Consider the following 16,513-nt stretch of genomic DNA (forward strand, 5'->3'; position numbering starts at 1 on the left):
GGCCAGTGGGATTGCTCCTGCCTTAAGAAAAGCAGCTAAGGCAAAACCCAAGCACGTAGGACTTGCTTAATTCATTGTCATATGTGACCTGCTTTGAAATTCTTGGATCAAAGGTGCTGCAGAAGAGCAAAAAGTACCTGATTAGTTGTTATCCCCCGGTCCACCTGCTCTGGTGTCCCATGCCCAGCACTGACCAATCCCTGGGCACCAAGGCAACCTTGAAGTCCTTACATTTAAAGAATTCAGTTGTTTTCAGTTACTCCCCAGAGAACAGGAATCCATGTCACAAAACTGGGTCAGAACCACAGCTGAGCTGGCATGAGGCCTGTCTCCCCAGTGAAGACAAGTGGTGCTTCCAGGTTGGGATTCAACCTAAGGTTGGAACAAGGGGGAGAAGCCAGGTAACCTATAGTTGGTGGACCTGGCTGGTGGACACAGAAGAGACTCAGGTTCCCAGCTACAATGGAGTCTCTTGGCCTTTTGACAGGCAATGTTAGCTAAGGGGCAGGCCGCGCTGTCTGGTAACTAGAGCATGGGCTGGTAGACAGCATGTTTGGGTTCTATCTTGCCACTGCCCCTAACTTGTTGTGTGACCTTGGGTCTGTTGTTTCACTTCTCTGGGCCTCGGCTCCTTCATGTGTAAAGTGAAGATAATTCTTGCCTTCTACACGGGGGTGTTGTGAGGCTTAATTAAGCCACGTTTGAGAATTATTAGTCATATTGCTAATGTATTGTATTATTATTGTTTTGACATCCTTGGAGCAAAGACATACAGTAAATACACAGTACATTAATCCTGAGCATAGGAGGCAGAGTTAGTAGAAGGTAGCCTTCAGGGATCAGTGTCACACCTCGTCCTTTCCCTGTCTGCCAGGAGAACTCAAAAGAGCCAGGCAGGCCTCTTGCCTAATCCAATAAAGTTGGGGACAGCAGCAAACTAAAGGGATTGCTTTTATTGTTTTTAAAGTGTCTCCAATGCTTCCAGTTTACTTTCAGGGCGTTTCAGGTCCACAATCCAACTTCATAAAGAGCTACCCCGGCACAAATGTGAGCCCGTTTGACTCATTCACCCAGTGTTTCATCTCGCATATGGATGATGCTAGAGAAAGTTGGCAAAATAAAATGAAGTGAGAACTTTCCAGGAACTGCTGCGATCCCTGTGGCCACAGACTCTCAGTTTGACTCATTCTGGGCCACCTAGCACAAGTTAGGGCTGTACAGAGGCAGGTCTAGTAACTTACACCACTGACCTAAGGTCCCTTAGACTCCGGAGTAGTGAAACTCTGCTCCCTTTCCTTCCTGCCTGTCCCCTGTCACTAAGAACTCCCCCCAACACACCCCCTTACTCCAGGGTCTGGGGGTATAGTTGTGGGAGCCACCTTTCCCAGTGGGGTTTCCTGGTTAAGAGGAAATTCTCCACTGACTTTCTACTCTATACTGGCATTAGCAGACTAGAGAATCCAGCCAATAGATGTCAGAGACAGAAATGGCTGATGAGCTCCCATGTAGTTCATCTCCTGCCAGGAGAGGACCCCTCTCTTTTGGCCATTCCTGGTGCTTTGTACTCTCTGCTTTCTTGCATAGTAACCTTTAGAGCAGGGGTGGGGAGGAGGGACAGCGGGGGAGGGGCCGGGGGCTAGCCTCCCCGGCTGGGAGCTCAGGGGCCGAGCAGGACGGCCAGCCCGTGAGCCATAGTTTGCCCACCTCTGCTTTAGAGCATTCTGAGTAGTCTGTCAAGATAAATCTTGCTGTGTATTTTCTGTGCTAACACAGTGCAGACTCCCACACATGAATGGACTCCCTAAAACACATTCCCAGCCCCAGGCACTAGGAGGGAGTTGGTGGGGGGAAGATGAGGAGGTTGGTTTTCACCAGATCTCCTCACTGGGGGTACAGTTTAGGAAGATTGCAGCATCAGACAGTCAATGCTTTGCAGTCCTACCAGAAGCATTACTGCTTTGGGAGGGACACCCAGGGGCCCACAAGTAGGTACCAACATATGCAAGTGCCCTTAAATGGGCAGGTTTAGACACGCTGCTTGAGCGGCTCCAACTCCTTTAACCTCCTGTTTGTCTTTTAAGGAAGATGCCATATCGCCTGGCTTTCGGGGGGTGAGTGCCCCAGCTCTCCCACACCTACCCCGTACACGGAGAAAACGATACACACTTACACCAGGGCAGCTGAAATGGGACCACTTCAACCTGACGTACAGGTATGAACATGTGTTAACTCTGCCTGTGCCGGGTCTGCAATGTTTGCTTTGTGCCTTCCTGCATTTGACACGTACGTTTTCCAGCTGTGGATCCTTGTGCTAATTGAACTGCTTGTGAGCAGTGGACAGCTGGGAACAATTAGTTATCCAGACACACATTAGAATAGGCTCTCTTCATAAAAATACTGCTAGGTCTCTCCCACGGGTTGCACAGATCATGCTCCGAGCAAGACTCATTATATAAGGAACCAATGCATGGTATGCCATTCATGGTATGATGCTTGCTAACATCTGCAGAAACCTACAGGTTTCTACTGGATTTGGTGCTGATCTGGGATGAATTCCGGGTTGACACGCCTACAATTCCCTTTGACTCCATCGTGTGGTCCATTCACCCCTCCAAGGTAAATATATTTGGTCCTAGTTCACTCTGGGTGGTCCTAGTTCACTCTGCTCTCCGTGAAGTTGTTTGTAAAAATTCTCCGTGTCTTCAATGGGAGCAGAGTTAGTCCAGCACGAAAACTCTGAGCTTGTGGCAGAAGTTGAACGTTATCTTTCAGATTAGATCCTAAAAACCAAGGTTTCATAGGATGGTAGAATTACCTGGCACTTCTCATAAGAATGGAGGGTTCAACTCAATATCAATGGCCAAATTTCCTACCCACAAACATCACTGTCCAGAATATTGTGTGCCAGCTGGCTGCTTCAGAAGTGGCTGTACATTGGTGACACGTTGTAGCTGTAAAGGGAGCAATGATCTGTTCTGGAGGGGGTGGAGCGATATGCATGTACAATGATGATGGCATTTTCCTTTGTGAAATAAGCAGGCTGCTTCTGCCAATAGCTCAAAGACAAGTATCTGTGGAACCAAAAGATAATAAGGAACCTAATTCACCACTAGTATAAGCTGGTGCAAGTCCTTGAACTTGGTGGTGATGCACCAGGTTGCAGCAGAGAAAATGGCCTTGTGTGCACTGCACAATATGTGTCATATAGACTCCAACAGGAGAGCACACCCCAAACTTGAGTCAAAACAATGCTCTCTGGAATGACACAATCCTAAATCTATAGGTCAGCTCCTCTGCTGGTGTGAGCTGACATAGCTCCAAAGTTGTGCTGAATGACACCACCTGAGGATCTAGCCCTTTTTTGTTACTTTCTGGCCTCACTGCAATAACTGAAATTACGAAGTGTTCAGCCCTTAGGCAAAACACCCCCTGAAATCACCAATGGATGAATAGCTTCTGGCCTGCCAATGTGTGCCCATCAGTGAGGCAGGCCAACCATGATGGACAATGGCATTGATGTCCTGACGGATGCTTTGCCTCTTTGGGATGCTGAGGAGCAGTAAGCAGACGTACTGGATGGTGGGGGTCTGTTGAATGTTTCTCACGTACATTAGCAGGAGTGTAGACACAGCAAGCACAGTGCAGCGAGTGTGCCTGGGGAATCCCTCCAGAGCCAGCTGAGGCCTGGTAGGTGTGACCATGCCATTCTGGTGAACCTCAGGCAGCAGGCCAGGGGTCTGGATGTGGTTTGTACCTCAGCCTTGGCAGGAGTCCTCAGGTGTTGCTGAAGAAAGGTCTCTTGTTAACATCCTGGCTGAGAGGGTAGGGCGCCCTTCTGGGAACTCCTGAGTCAGTTAAAAGTTTATTCAGTGTAATAAGTGGTGACAACCACCCCTTTATGATACACCCCCCCATCTGGCCAGTCCTTTAAAGTACAGCAAGCCCTCTCTGAAGTGATTTGCCAAGGCAGCAGCTGCTTAGCAGATGCAGGTCTAACCAGATTAGTCTCAGAGACCTGAAAGTGGCCTCTGGCAGCAGGGAATGCCTGTCATAGCCTCCACTCTGCATTAGGAGGAGGGTTGTTTTGGGGCAGGGAGAGTCTTGCTCCAGCTGGGAGGCTTCCCAGACCAGGACTGAAATGGATGGGAAAGTCTCTAAACCAATAAACAAGAAAGGAAGGAGGATCCAGCTATATTTGCATTAATTTGATGTAGGCCGCGGAGAGGAGTGGGGCTCTAGCTGCCTGTGGCTCTCAACCAGCCCCTTTCACCTACACAGGAGCTACGGAATGGGAGTTCCTGGGGCACTGAGAAAGGGGTCGAGTGGACATTTCAGTGTGAGCAGTCTAGTAGTGCTCAGTCTAGTAGTGCCACTCCCTGGTTTCCCTGGGTAGCAGTTCCATCTCACTCCTTCAGCCACACAGCTGTCTCACTGCACCTTGTCCCATGTTCCCCTTCTCCCCAGCACCCACTGAACCATCCCAGTCAGCACTAGGTCAAATCCCCCAGCAGCCATTGTGGGGTCCTCTTCCCACAGCCTGGCTCTTGGGGTCGTAGACTGTCCTACGTGCACAATTGTCATTGTCACCTTGTCCAGTCAGTGGTGGTGAGCTGCTGGCCAGTCCTTCCAAATGGACAGCAGAGGTCAGTGCCGGCCACCAGCCCAGACAAATAACCAGGGATGCTGCAGAACAGCACAAATGCCCCGGCTCCCTTCAGCCCCTGAGCAGAGCAGTGAAAAGCCAGAGCCTGCTGTAGCATGGGCAAAAATTAAGAGCCATTAACTTGTTGGCTTCATGTTGCCCACCGAGCATTGTGGTATCTCCTCATTGCACAGATTAAAGAGTTAATCACCCTAATTAAACTATCTGCTATTCTGCAAATAGGGCCTGCTCTGAACCCATAAAGTCAATGGAAAGGTTTTCACTGATTGCAATGGGCTTTGGACTAGATCAATAGTCTAGTTCAGTGAAACTCTTTAAGAAGGGAACCTTTCCATGTGAGCAGTACAGGAACCTTCAGTTGATGCAGGAGGATAGTCTGGGATCTGTCTAAAGCCAGTCTGTGTCTCCCTGCAGAATCGTGTCCTTCCCGAGAAACCTCATTAATGAAAGTGACACACGGAAGGGGTTGGCAGCTGCTTTCCGAATGTGGAGCAACGTTTCACCATTCAACTTCAAGGAGGTGCCACCCAACTTGTCTAGTGACCTGGAAATAGGTAGGTCTGCAAGGACCCTGGGGTCCTGCGCTAAAGAGAGTGGGCTCTGGCACTAGGGGATGTTGTGTCTCCAAAAGGGGGTCTGTGTTCCTTGGAGCATTTGGTTGCAGAACTTTTGGGGTGAGTCCTGCAACTGGAATGCTCCTCCCCACAGCACAGGCTGGACCACACCCTCTGGCTGGTATTGGTGATGCAGCCCCAGACCTTCGGTGCACCTGCCTTCCCTCTGGGAGGAATCTAACTCAGTGTATTCAGCAAGAGAAGGGGCTATAGTATTTATCACTTCCCTAGCGCCTGCTATCCAGGGAGCTCAGACGGTGAAAACTCCCAACACCCCTGTGAAGCAGGATTATCCCCATTTCAGAGATGCAAAAACTAAAGTGCAGAGAAGTGAAGTGACTCACCCAGAGTCACAGTGAGTCTGTGGCAGACCCCAGAATAGAGCACAGTTCTCCTGGATCCTAGACCGGTATGCTGACTGGTAGCCATGATGCCTCCTGGTATTTTATTTATAGAGAAATCCTAATAGCACTCCACATGCCCCAGGAGGAAGAACAGCTCAGCAGTATTCTCCCTGCTGTTCAACTTGCTTCCTCTTCCTCATGCAGAGCAAGGTCTACCTATATATTTATATCACACTTGTCCCCAAGGTATCTGAGCTGCTCTTACAGGTACAAACACACTAACTGAAGAGGAAGTTCAATACAGCTTCTCCTTCTCTGGGCTAGCCGTGGTGCCTAGTGGACAGAACACTGGACTGGGACTCAGGTGACCTGGGCTCTATTCCAAGCTCTCCCATTGGCCTGCTGGTGTCCTGGGGCAAGTCACTTCACTTCTCTGTGCCTCAGGTTTGCCATCTGTGAAATGGGGATAATGATACCTCCTTTGTAAAGTGCCTTGAGATTGCCAGATGAAAAGTACTGTACAAAAGCTAGCTATTATTATTCTCTCTCCCCACCCTGCTAGCTCTCCAGGTACTCCAGACCATTCTTTAAATCCGATTAGTTATCCTTAACTCTGGTTCCTTTCTCACCATCCACTGTGCAATCCCTTGCAAAACCAAGCCTCAGCTTCAACCTCAAGGATTCGGCTGCACGTTGGTAGGTTGCTTCAGCTCCCGTTTCCTTGTTTATCTCCACAGATCTTACTGAGCCATTTCCCTTCTCAGCTGCTATGCAGGTTCACTGGGTGCCTTTCTGAAGCTCTCAGCCCTGGGCAATCACAATGCAGCTTTTAATCCTGGATCATCTGGTTAGTTTCACATTCTAGATGTAAATTCCTTTAAGGATTTATGGCCTATGGGAGACATGATAATTCCTTCCTGTGCAGACTGCGGTGTCTTCAGGATTTCCAGCAAAGTTTCCATTGTTTTGCAACATGTTTCTCGCTCTGCTATTGTGTGACACCACCTGAAAGCAGATGATCCACCTCCCCAGGGGCCTTGCCTAACAGAGCGAAATGCTGCCACGTAGGAGCTCCACAGAGCCCTATTCCAGCAGGCACCTATTAAGAACTGCATGAAATGTAACTAGAGTGCAGGCCTGAGAGCCAGGTTCTGCGCAGTGGCCTGGAGCAAGTCACTTAACCTCTCCATGTCTGTGTTAAATTCAGATTTAAAATGGGGACAACACTTATCTGCCTCCCAGAGGCATTTGTAAAGAGCTTTGGATGGACATTCGTTGCAGGCAAGTGGTTATAACTAAATAACCCTTTATAAGTAGCAGCAGCTCAGCAAAGGAGTTCAAATTATGGCCTGGGCACTATTATAAAGACTTGGTCCCAGCCCAAGGATCTTTGTATGGCTTTAGATGATCATACCTCCCCCTTCTAGGCATAGGCGCTGACTCCATGGGTGCTGCGGGGCTGGAGCACCCAAGGGGAAAAATTAGTGGGTGCTCTGCACCCACCGGCAGCTCCCCCCCCCCCGCTCACCTCTGCCTCCTCCCGAGAGCTCCCCCGTTTCATGTGGCAAGTGCTGGGAGGGAGGGGGGAGTAAGGGGAATGCAGCGTGCTCAGGGAGGGAGGCGGGGCTGGGGGACACGAGCACCCACTAGCACCAGAAGAAGTTGGCTTCTAGTGCGTATTTCATCTCTAGATCTCAAAGCTCTTCACAAAGTTTCCCCAGTTTACAGATGGGGAAACTGAGGTGCAGCGATGCGAGTTGTTGATCCACCCAGCAGGCCAGTGACAAAGCCGGGAGTAGAACCCAGATTTCCTGAGTATCAGTCCAGTGCCCTAAACGCTAGGCCACCCTTATAGCAGAGTCTCCACCAGCTGTCAGTAGTAGCAGAATTGATAGTCTCCTCCCAGACCTCTAGGCAGTAGCTAGAGAGCCCATTGCAGACATGGGAGGGCTCACTACTGGGAAAACATGGAGAGATTCTGACACTGCCTCAATCACTAAACTAATTCCCCTGTGGGAAACCTGGATTAAGCAGAGGCTACAGGCTTGTATGCCAGACTGGTGCACGTAGTAGCCCTGTACAAGACACACACAGTGAAAGGCATTCACAGTTGCAAAGAAAGACCAAAATGATCCAAGCTGCATTAGATGACTTAGAGTAAAAGTTCACATAGCTTCTTGTAGGAGTGCAGAAAGCAGTTGTTGACCAGAATGGGTAGAGATCGGGGAAGTGGTTTCACGTGACGGGAGGTGGGCATGCTGGGCTGTGGTTGCTGGTGTCCATACAGTGCTTAGGCTTAGCATTTGATGGATTGGGTCACTGCCTCCTCTTCAGTGCCCTGATTAAAGAAGAAGGAGTTTCCACTTGGTGTTGAAACAGGAGCTCCTCTCTAAAGGGAAGCTTAACTTGTGTCCTTTGGAGACCACCCTGAATCCAATGTCAGCCCAAACAGTTCAGAGTTGGACCTGGTTTGTATTATTCAACCCTCATTTCTAACTATCTCTTTAAGTTCGGTTTTCCTTCTGTGCATCCGTAGGATGGAAAACTTCCATGTTAGAATATGTCCCTGAGACTCTTGTTCATTCAGTCATGCATGTATGAAGTATACTGACTAGTCTCACTCTATGTATTCTCTTTCACAGGCTTCTATTCCATAAACCACACTGATTGCTTGGAGTCACTCATCCATCATTGTTTCGATGGGACAACAGGGGAGCTTGCCCATGCTTTCTTCCCCAAAAATGGAGAAATCCATTTTGATGACCATGAATATTGGATATTGGGAAACACCCGGTTCAGCTGGAAAAAGGGTATGTAACTTGTCTCCACGGGGATCTACATCTCCAACAGACTGATTGCATCTTTCCACAATGATGTTGCTCACTCTTCTCAAAATCCTGAAAGGTTCACAAGACACACATGCCGATGGAGGAGGTTGTTGTTAGGGAGGGACTCGCCATGTTCCAAAGTCTGGTTCCAGACTGAAACTTCCCCAGCACTCAGAGGGATTTTGAACCTATTTTTAGTTGTTATGGAGGCACAGTATCAGTGTCATAATTAAGTCTGCAGGAGCCATTATTTTCTAGATAGATATTACCTTTGATGGACCAACCTGGCACATGCTACTGACCTATAAAAGGTGTTTCACCCCATCAGTTCAAGCCTTTTGGAAGATGTTTCCAACCATGATCCATTTTTCTCAGTGTGTGTGGAAGAGGGTGATGAACCTGCAGCTAGCTAGATTGCGTTGATATCCATTGTCCCTGCAGAAGGAGAGGCATTACTGACTTCATGAGACTGTGATGGAATGGAATGTATAACTTTATCAGGAGTTTACTGCTGTAGGGGCCAACTTCCTCACGCAAAGTCTCAGTAGCTTGAATAGAACTGCTTGTGTAAGGTGAGCAAGATTTGGCCTTAGGTCTTTATTTAGGTGCAGATTTTCTCACTGTTTAATCAATACTGGGAGAGACAAAAGGAAAGTTTGGTGTGATTTTTGTGGCTGTTGGTATTGCTGTCGTGTGACTGAACTCCAGCCATGGAATATTCTTGTTTTGGTGGCTGTTCCAGCTCTTTCTGAGTAATTCAGTGGGCTCCAACCACATTACAAATAATCAGGACTGGCTTCAGTCCAAGCAGCTGTGCTATCTCTGGGGAGGGCCACGTTATGTTACTTAGATTTCTTGGCATGGTTGTTCACATTTTTGTTGTCCTCTGTAACCAGCTTTCCTGCATACATGGTCATTTTCAAGCTTGTGGGCACCTAAAGTTATCTTGGTTATTTTTTTTTTTAAACAATGTCTAAAGTAACATTAAATTACAAGCAGATGGTCCCTGACCAGTCAGCAAGCTCATTTCATAAGGCAAATGTTATTTCTTTGAAGTTAAGTTTTTTGTTTGTTACCAAAAAAGCAGGGTAGGAGAAGCTTTAGAAATGTATCCCGTGTGTTCCTGTTTTTTATCATTTTAGCAGAAGGTCTTTTATCTCTTTTGTGTGTGTGTGTGAGAACACATGTTCTGTAAATGTAAGTAATATTACATATATGACATATCTGTGCATGTGTATGTTTACTAAGATGTTTTTAAGTGACTGGTGATTCTGGGTTTCCAACTTGAGACCTCTTAGAGGGACTTGACTTTTCAGAGAGCCATGCTCTATTCTTCCTGACAATCAGGGTCATTATAGTACTTCCGATTAGGCAACCAAAATCTCTAGTTGCTTTCAAAAATATTGACATTTTATTTATACACACTATTTTCAATTCACAAAAAAGATCATAACATGACCGAACAGTTGACATGTAAGTGAAAGACTGGGAACACCAAGGATGGAGAGGAATTACTTATGGCTTGTCTCTACGGGGCCACACTTGGGAAAGTCAGGATATGTCTGCACTACAGAGACTTCGCTGGCATAGCCCCATAGTGTAGACACAGCCTACGCTGACAGAAGGGGTTTTTCTGTTGGTGTAGGTACACAATCTCCCTGAACAAAAAACTTGAACTTTTAGGTCACCATAGCTACAGCTATAAGGCATATAAAAAATTCAGATTCCTGACCAAGGTAGCTATGCCAATTTAGCTGCATCTACACTGGGGGTTCTTTGATGGAAGAATGCTTTTGTCGATGTAAAAAGAAAAGGAGGACTTGTGGCACCTTAGAGACTAACCAATTTATTTGAGCATGAGCTTTCGTGAGCTACAGCTCACTTCATCGGATGCATACCGTGGAAACTGCAGCAGACTTTATATACACACATATATATATATATGCTTTTGTCGATGTAGCTACTGTCAGTCAGGGAGGCGGTGTTCCTATACCATCCATCAGTATGGGCTGTCTTTGCACTTTGGGGTTATGCCAGCATAGCTATAGGTGATAGTCTCCATGGTGTAGATGTACTCAATGTCAGCTGTGTCAATGAAAGCCTTATTTCATTGTCATAGCTGTGTCTACACCTGGTGGTTACATCGCCAAGGGGTGTGTGGTTTTTTCACACCCCTGACCATGTAGCTATGCCAATGTAACTCTTGAGGGTAGACCAGGCCTTAATTTGAATTAGCTTCTCAAGTAGATTAGTTAAATCATATTAAAACCCTGTATGTATGCTCTCATTCAGAATTAAAGCAACCTTAGTTTGGTTTAGTTTAATTCACTTTGAAATTAAAGCCGCTTTAATTCTGAATGTGTGTGTTTCCACACGGATTTAATTGGTTTAACTAATCCACTTTAAATGTACAGCGTTTTAGTTAATTCAGATTAATTTTTCCCAGTGTAGATGAGCCCTTAGATAGAAGTAATGGGATACAATTAAGAGAGGGAAAATTTAGGTTTGCTATCAAGGAAAATATCCTGCTGGTGAGAGTTACTGGGCTAGAATAATCTCCAATGGGAAGTAGTGGAAGCACTTGTAACATGTTATAGTTAAACTGGATAAAGCACTAGAAATAGTTCTGCAGTGATGGGGGAAAAGACAAGGGATGACTTGCACTGCTGTGCACGGGTCCAGCACAGACCTATACACCGTATAATTCCCACTTAGGCCTATAGCAGGCACACAACATCAGAGTGCTTAACCAGTGTGAAATGGGAGGGTCAGATTGGCAGAAAATTGGACAGTTGTTGGACCACTTCTGAAGATGGAAGTCAGACTGAGTAAAGCAGCAGCAGCATGAGAGTCTCCTAACTCCCTGCCAATATCACCTCTGTTCTGGAGAGGGTAGTTCAGGCTCTGCGGTCAGCCTGGGTCTCTCTTCTGAGGCTGCCTGCCAGGGGTCAGATATGGGTAATAATTTTTTTTTATGTGGACACTGGTCCAGTGGCTTACAGCTCATTACAGTCGCTGTGCATCTGAATTGCTGCCTTCAACTAAAAGATCCTGCATCCTACTGCTAAAGTAAGGTAGGAATTAAATGATGTATACGGTCTGGTGCTGGCCCTCTGCACAGGGGTGGATTTCACCCCTAATCCTTTCCCAGCCACTGCAGGATTATTTCAAGTGCTTTTTTACATCTTCAGGACAAGGATTTTTGGATTTTGTTTGACTTTTTAATTTTAACCTGTTGCGAAGTATGTCACATGCTTACAGAGCTATAGGAAAAACAACAAACAGCTCAGACAACAGGGTTATGAAACCAGTTGGGAGAGAGAATTTCAATGATAATCCAAAATGACTTGTAACAACATTTTTTTCCCTCAAAGCACAAGGAAATAGAAACTAGACCAAAACAAAACCCCAGACAAACCTTCCAGGGACTAAGGCTGTTTGTAAGGCATTTAAAGCAGGAACGTCAACGTATATTCAAAGAGAGATGGAGCGAGGTCATGTTACAAGATTCTCTAACATTTGTATTGGGGGAGGGGAGAAAAAACCACACAAACCCTGAGCTGAAGATTAAATGCATTCCATGGCAGTGTGATGGTGATACTAAAAATCCGATGTTCATATTTTATGGGTGTTGTCTGCTAGCCAGCAAACCATATACTTATCAACTGGTAACTTGTTTTTCTGCAAACAGCTGCTGGTACAACGTTAACCACATTTGGGTTTGCGGTAGTTACGGTGGGTGAGTGTTTGTCGTCCCCACTCCACCAAGAAGGTGGCAGAATCCAGAAAGATATCCGCATAAACCATGAAGCTCCCTAAAAGCTATTTCGAGGAAACGAGGTATCGCAGTAAATTTCTTAGCCACATCAGGAATGATGGGTACCAAGTGAGGAACAGGGTACATCTGTCAAGGGTTCAGAGCACGAGGGGAACTGAAGAGTTCAAGTTCCTAGCTGAGGGCAAGAAGAGCTGTGTGTGTCACAATTCAATTAAAATCGTCATTCCAAAGTCTCAGGGTACAAAGGGTGGTTCTGGGGCTCAGGCCTCGGCCTGGAACAGGAAGTCGGGAGACTGGAATTTTATTCCTGGCTCTGCCACAAACTCCTAGACCTGATTTCTCACTCTCACTGGTTTGGCAGCAATGTAACCCCATTGACTTCAGTAGAGATGCTTCTGAGTTGCAGTGACTTGAATGAGAGGAGATCCAGTCCCTGTAATTGCTTGCCTTCAAAACAGCAATGATGATACTGATGTTGCTGCAAGGCTGACTTCACTAATGTTTGTAAAGCACACGGTGCTCCTCAGATGGACGATTCTTCAGAAGGGCTGCAATATGTGGGTGCACAGATGCAAATTAACATCACAATAGACAGGGACAGAAGATTCTCTCATCCACCATCGAAAAGTGCCTTGAGACACAGCCAAAAAACAAAGGTAAACCAGCATTTCCAGAGACTCCCATTTAATGCATTAAGCAAATTTGTAAGATGCGATCTTTCTCTGAGCGCTGCTCTAGTTCAATCACAAATTGACTTGATGCAGAAATTGTTGGGTGAGATTCTCTGGCCTGTCTTATGAGTAGACGATTATCATCATCATCATCATCCTTCTGTTAAAATCTATCCATCTCTGCTGCTAAGTCTCCAAGAAGTTGCAGTTCAGTTCTACATCTTAAGGGGATGCTAAGTCAGTACAACAAAAATGTAACCTGCCTTGTAGGAGTTTTATCCCCAAGTGTACGCAGAACAATCAAAACAGCGTGCTTTATATATGTAAATGGCTAATGGTTTCATCCTTAAATGATCATGTCCTAGTTAAGCATGATGCTGTAGGAATAACAAGGGAGAATGTTACCAGAAACACATTGGCCTGGTCATGCTGGGGTTTTGTCCTGATTTCAGGCACAAATGTAGCAGCTCTAATGTAAATTCTTACAGGCAAAGCTGCTGTTTGCACAGTGCATGAAACCAGGGTACGAGCTGCTGGTGCAAATATCCACTGCTGATGCACCGGAGATGGGATTGGGGCAAATCCCCAGACAAAACAATTCCTGAACAAAGTCTGAAATTGCGTCCTGACTGAGCTGAATCCATTGTTATACTTTGAGGTGAGTGAACAGAACCATGCTGTGTAACTTCTGCTGCTGTTCTTTTCCTCTCCCAGGTGTTTGGCTTACAGACCTCGTACATGTAGCAGCTCATGAAATTGGACATGCCCTGGGACTCATGCACTCCCTGAACTCTAATGCCCTGATGCACATCAATGCCACTTTAACTGGGAAAAAGACCATCTCCCAGGATGACATGTGGGGGATTCACAGACTCTATGGTGAGATGAGAGGAAAGGGTTTGTTTCTTGTAGCTGTTAGTGTAAAGAGCACCAGACTAAAGGCCTGATCCTGAGCAGCACTGATTTCCTGATGCCTATTATGGCTTCAAAATGACGTTGCACTGCACAGCTGTCTACTGGCATTAAGGAATAGTGGGTCAGAGCCTCACCTAGTGTCGTAGCTCCATTGAAGTCAACGGGATCAGACCTTCACCTGGGGCAAATTCACAGTTCCACTGAGGGTCCAGCCTAGTGCATTCACTTCATGCCCATTGTTAATTAATGTAAATACAGGAAAGTGCACACTACTTATGTTCTTATTTAAGGCTGATTCCTACCCATGGCAGATCAAGCTCACACAACGTGATCCAATGTTGTTTTATTGCACATCACTTTCTTTCACATACAGAAATGGCACTTGTCCCTTTAATGCTTTGTCTCCTTTCATTTCAGGCTGCACAGACAGACTATTCGTATGTCCATCATGGACTCGGAAAGGTTTCTGTGAGACTCGTAGGAAGTTGATGAAAAAGCACTGTCCGTCCAGCTGTGATTTCTGCTATGGTATCAGCTCCTCTTCCAGGGTTAAGGGTCATAAGAGTTGATAGAAGGACAATGTTAAATTGTGTGAGCTATCTGAATGTTAGTGACAAATTACTGAATCCTTTGGTCTGGAAGAGTCTTGTTATCAGTGATGCCCTTAACACCCTTGCTTTGCCTATTGCATTTCAGCCCCAGGGCATGTTGTCTAGAGTATGGAAAAGTCTGCTGTCCTGGTCAGTGTTCCTCCTCTCTGATTTAACTTTATCCCAAGACCCTGAGAGTTTGTGAACACAAGAATTGTTCCATGTGCCTTGTGCTGCTTCCCTATCAGATCCTCTTGAGGGCAAAATTCAGAGGTGAGGTATTTGGTAGCATAATTTACATGGCGAGGTGGGAAAGTTGTGAGCTAAAGTTGGTTAGTCTAACTTGCACTTGACCCTCTAGATCTAACCCATCCCTTTGGAAATCTGAAACCTGGTAATTGCTTTGTTAAACAAATTTTAGGCTATTCCCCCATCTTATCAGAGGGAAAAAGTATGTCATTAACTGCAATTACTACACTTTGGCTTTGAAGAATGCAAGCTGATAGTGCTGAATTGCAGATTAGGTGTCGTTTGTTAATCGTGCCTGCTACAATGCAGTAGGAACATATTTGTGAGCTCTAAGGTGCCACAAGTACTCCTTTTCGTTTTATATTTGTGAGCCTGGACTAAAAGAAAGAGGGCACTGGGGTTGTGTACCTCCATTCAGACTAATAACAAGTATGTCTTAGAACAGCATTTCAATGACAGTGATTATATTTTATGTAAACTGTTTCCCTGCACAGATTCTCATGTAAATCCAGGACCTAGGATAAACCTTCCTCTACCCCCCACCTTCTGAAAAATCAGCAAATATCATGAGACTTGCGCTAAAATCACAAGTGTTGGCAAGGCTGTGGTGATAGAAAAAAGTCAACCAATGTCATCTTGTGCCATGTAAATGCACTGAGAGGATGTTATTTGTCTATGGAAATTATGATAAAGTAATGCCTTTCCAATACTTGCTTATTTAGGAGGAAGCTTTGAAGAACTACTATACAGAAAAGGAAATCTAAAAGGCAGTGTGGTTCCTCAAAAATACTGTTATCTTCAGCAATGCTTTCCAATGGCATAAACTGACTTAGCTATTTTTTTTCCCTCCTTCTGGTGGACAGAATTCCCTTTTCCAACAGTAGCACCAACTCTTCCTCCACTCAGGACGAAAACCAAGATTGTTCCTGAAGGCAGGAATGTCACCTTTCGCTGTGGACAGAAGATTATTCATAAAAAAGGCAAAGTTTAGTAAGTGCTCTTCCCCCATTCCAATCATTTGGGACACGCTGCATTTTACAGACAAAAACAATATCAGACATCCAGAAATAATGCTCTGAGATGGGTTTTTCTTTGAATTAGTAGTGATTTCACTGGAGTAAACAGTGTTCAGAACACTTTTCCTCATGGAAGTGACACTACAAAGTAGCAGTTTAGTCTGAGACCCATGGATTTAAAAGGCTTCTCTTTATAGCCATTAAAATTAGAATGTATCATTTATTATTTGTATTGCAGTAGTATTTAGGAGCCCCTGTCAGAGTGAGATGATGCTGCACAGAACAAAAACACATTTGACACTTAAATTGTGCGGGACTAAGAACAGATGGAGGAGCACAACAAACAATGTAGAATTTAACCCACCAGGAAATGCTAGAGCCCCTCCTCTCAATGTGGATGGGATGCTTTACTGAATGCAACAGTTAGTGTCAGGTATTATTAGTTTGAAATTTTTTAAAGAACCCAGAATCTATGTGCAACACTATCAGAATGTCTCTCTTTCACAGTAGCTTATTTACTTCACTTAAATAGTAGGAACAATAACTCTAACTCCTAGGGAAATTTTCTGGTCTATGTTATATTAGAGTAGATCATCACAATGGTCTGTTCTGGCCTTAAATTGATGAATCTATAAAATTAATACTACTTTCAACCTATTGTGGCAAATAACAAAGATTAGAAAGGGAAGAAAATCCTTATTTTTCACTTGGCTACAATGTGCATGACAGGGCTGTCTCTAGTCTCTTTCACAGGACAGAGCATGAGAATTGTGTTTTAAACATGATAAAATCACAAATACTGCCAGTAGGACTCAAATGGGGTCCTACTAATAACTCATTTTTAA

At 45.4% G+C, this 16,513-nt stretch overlaps 2 protein-coding genes across 11 annotated transcripts in view; one reads left to right on the top strand and one right to left on the bottom strand.

Moving 5' to 3' along the window:
- MMP23B (matrix metallopeptidase 23B) overlaps positions 1 to 16,513 on the top strand; it is a 31,025-nt gene that overhangs the window by 13,209 nt on the left and 1,303 nt on the right. For both annotated transcript variants that reach the window (XM_077837631.1, XM_077837632.1), the window contains exons 3-8: positions 2,082 to 2,212; positions 5,078 to 5,217; positions 8,264 to 8,431; positions 13,613 to 13,777; positions 14,231 to 14,341; positions 15,516 to 15,642. In XM_077837631.1, coding sequence (XP_077693757.1) covers positions 2,082 to 2,212; positions 5,078 to 5,217; positions 8,264 to 8,431; positions 13,613 to 13,777; positions 14,231 to 14,341; positions 15,516 to 15,642 — 842 coding nt within the window. The remainder of the gene's footprint in view (positions 1 to 2,081; positions 2,213 to 5,077; positions 5,218 to 8,263; positions 8,432 to 13,612; positions 13,778 to 14,230; positions 14,342 to 15,515; positions 15,643 to 16,513) is intronic.
- The window catches only part of LOC144277081 (cyclin-dependent kinase 11B), a 38,066-nt gene continuing 35,694 nt past the window's right edge, over positions 14,142 to 16,513 (bottom strand). For all 9 annotated transcript variants that reach the window (XM_077837630.1, XM_077837628.1, XM_077837627.1 and 6 more), the window contains one exon: positions 14,142 to 15,603. The gene's annotated coding sequence lies outside the window, so the exon portion shown is untranslated. The remainder of the gene's footprint in view (positions 15,604 to 16,513) is intronic.

The sequence above is a fragment of the Eretmochelys imbricata genome, chromosome 18 (assembly GCF_965152235.1).
Source record: "Eretmochelys imbricata isolate rEreImb1 chromosome 18, rEreImb1.hap1, whole genome shotgun sequence".
NCBI lineage: Eukaryota > Metazoa > Chordata > Testudines > Cheloniidae > Eretmochelys > Eretmochelys imbricata.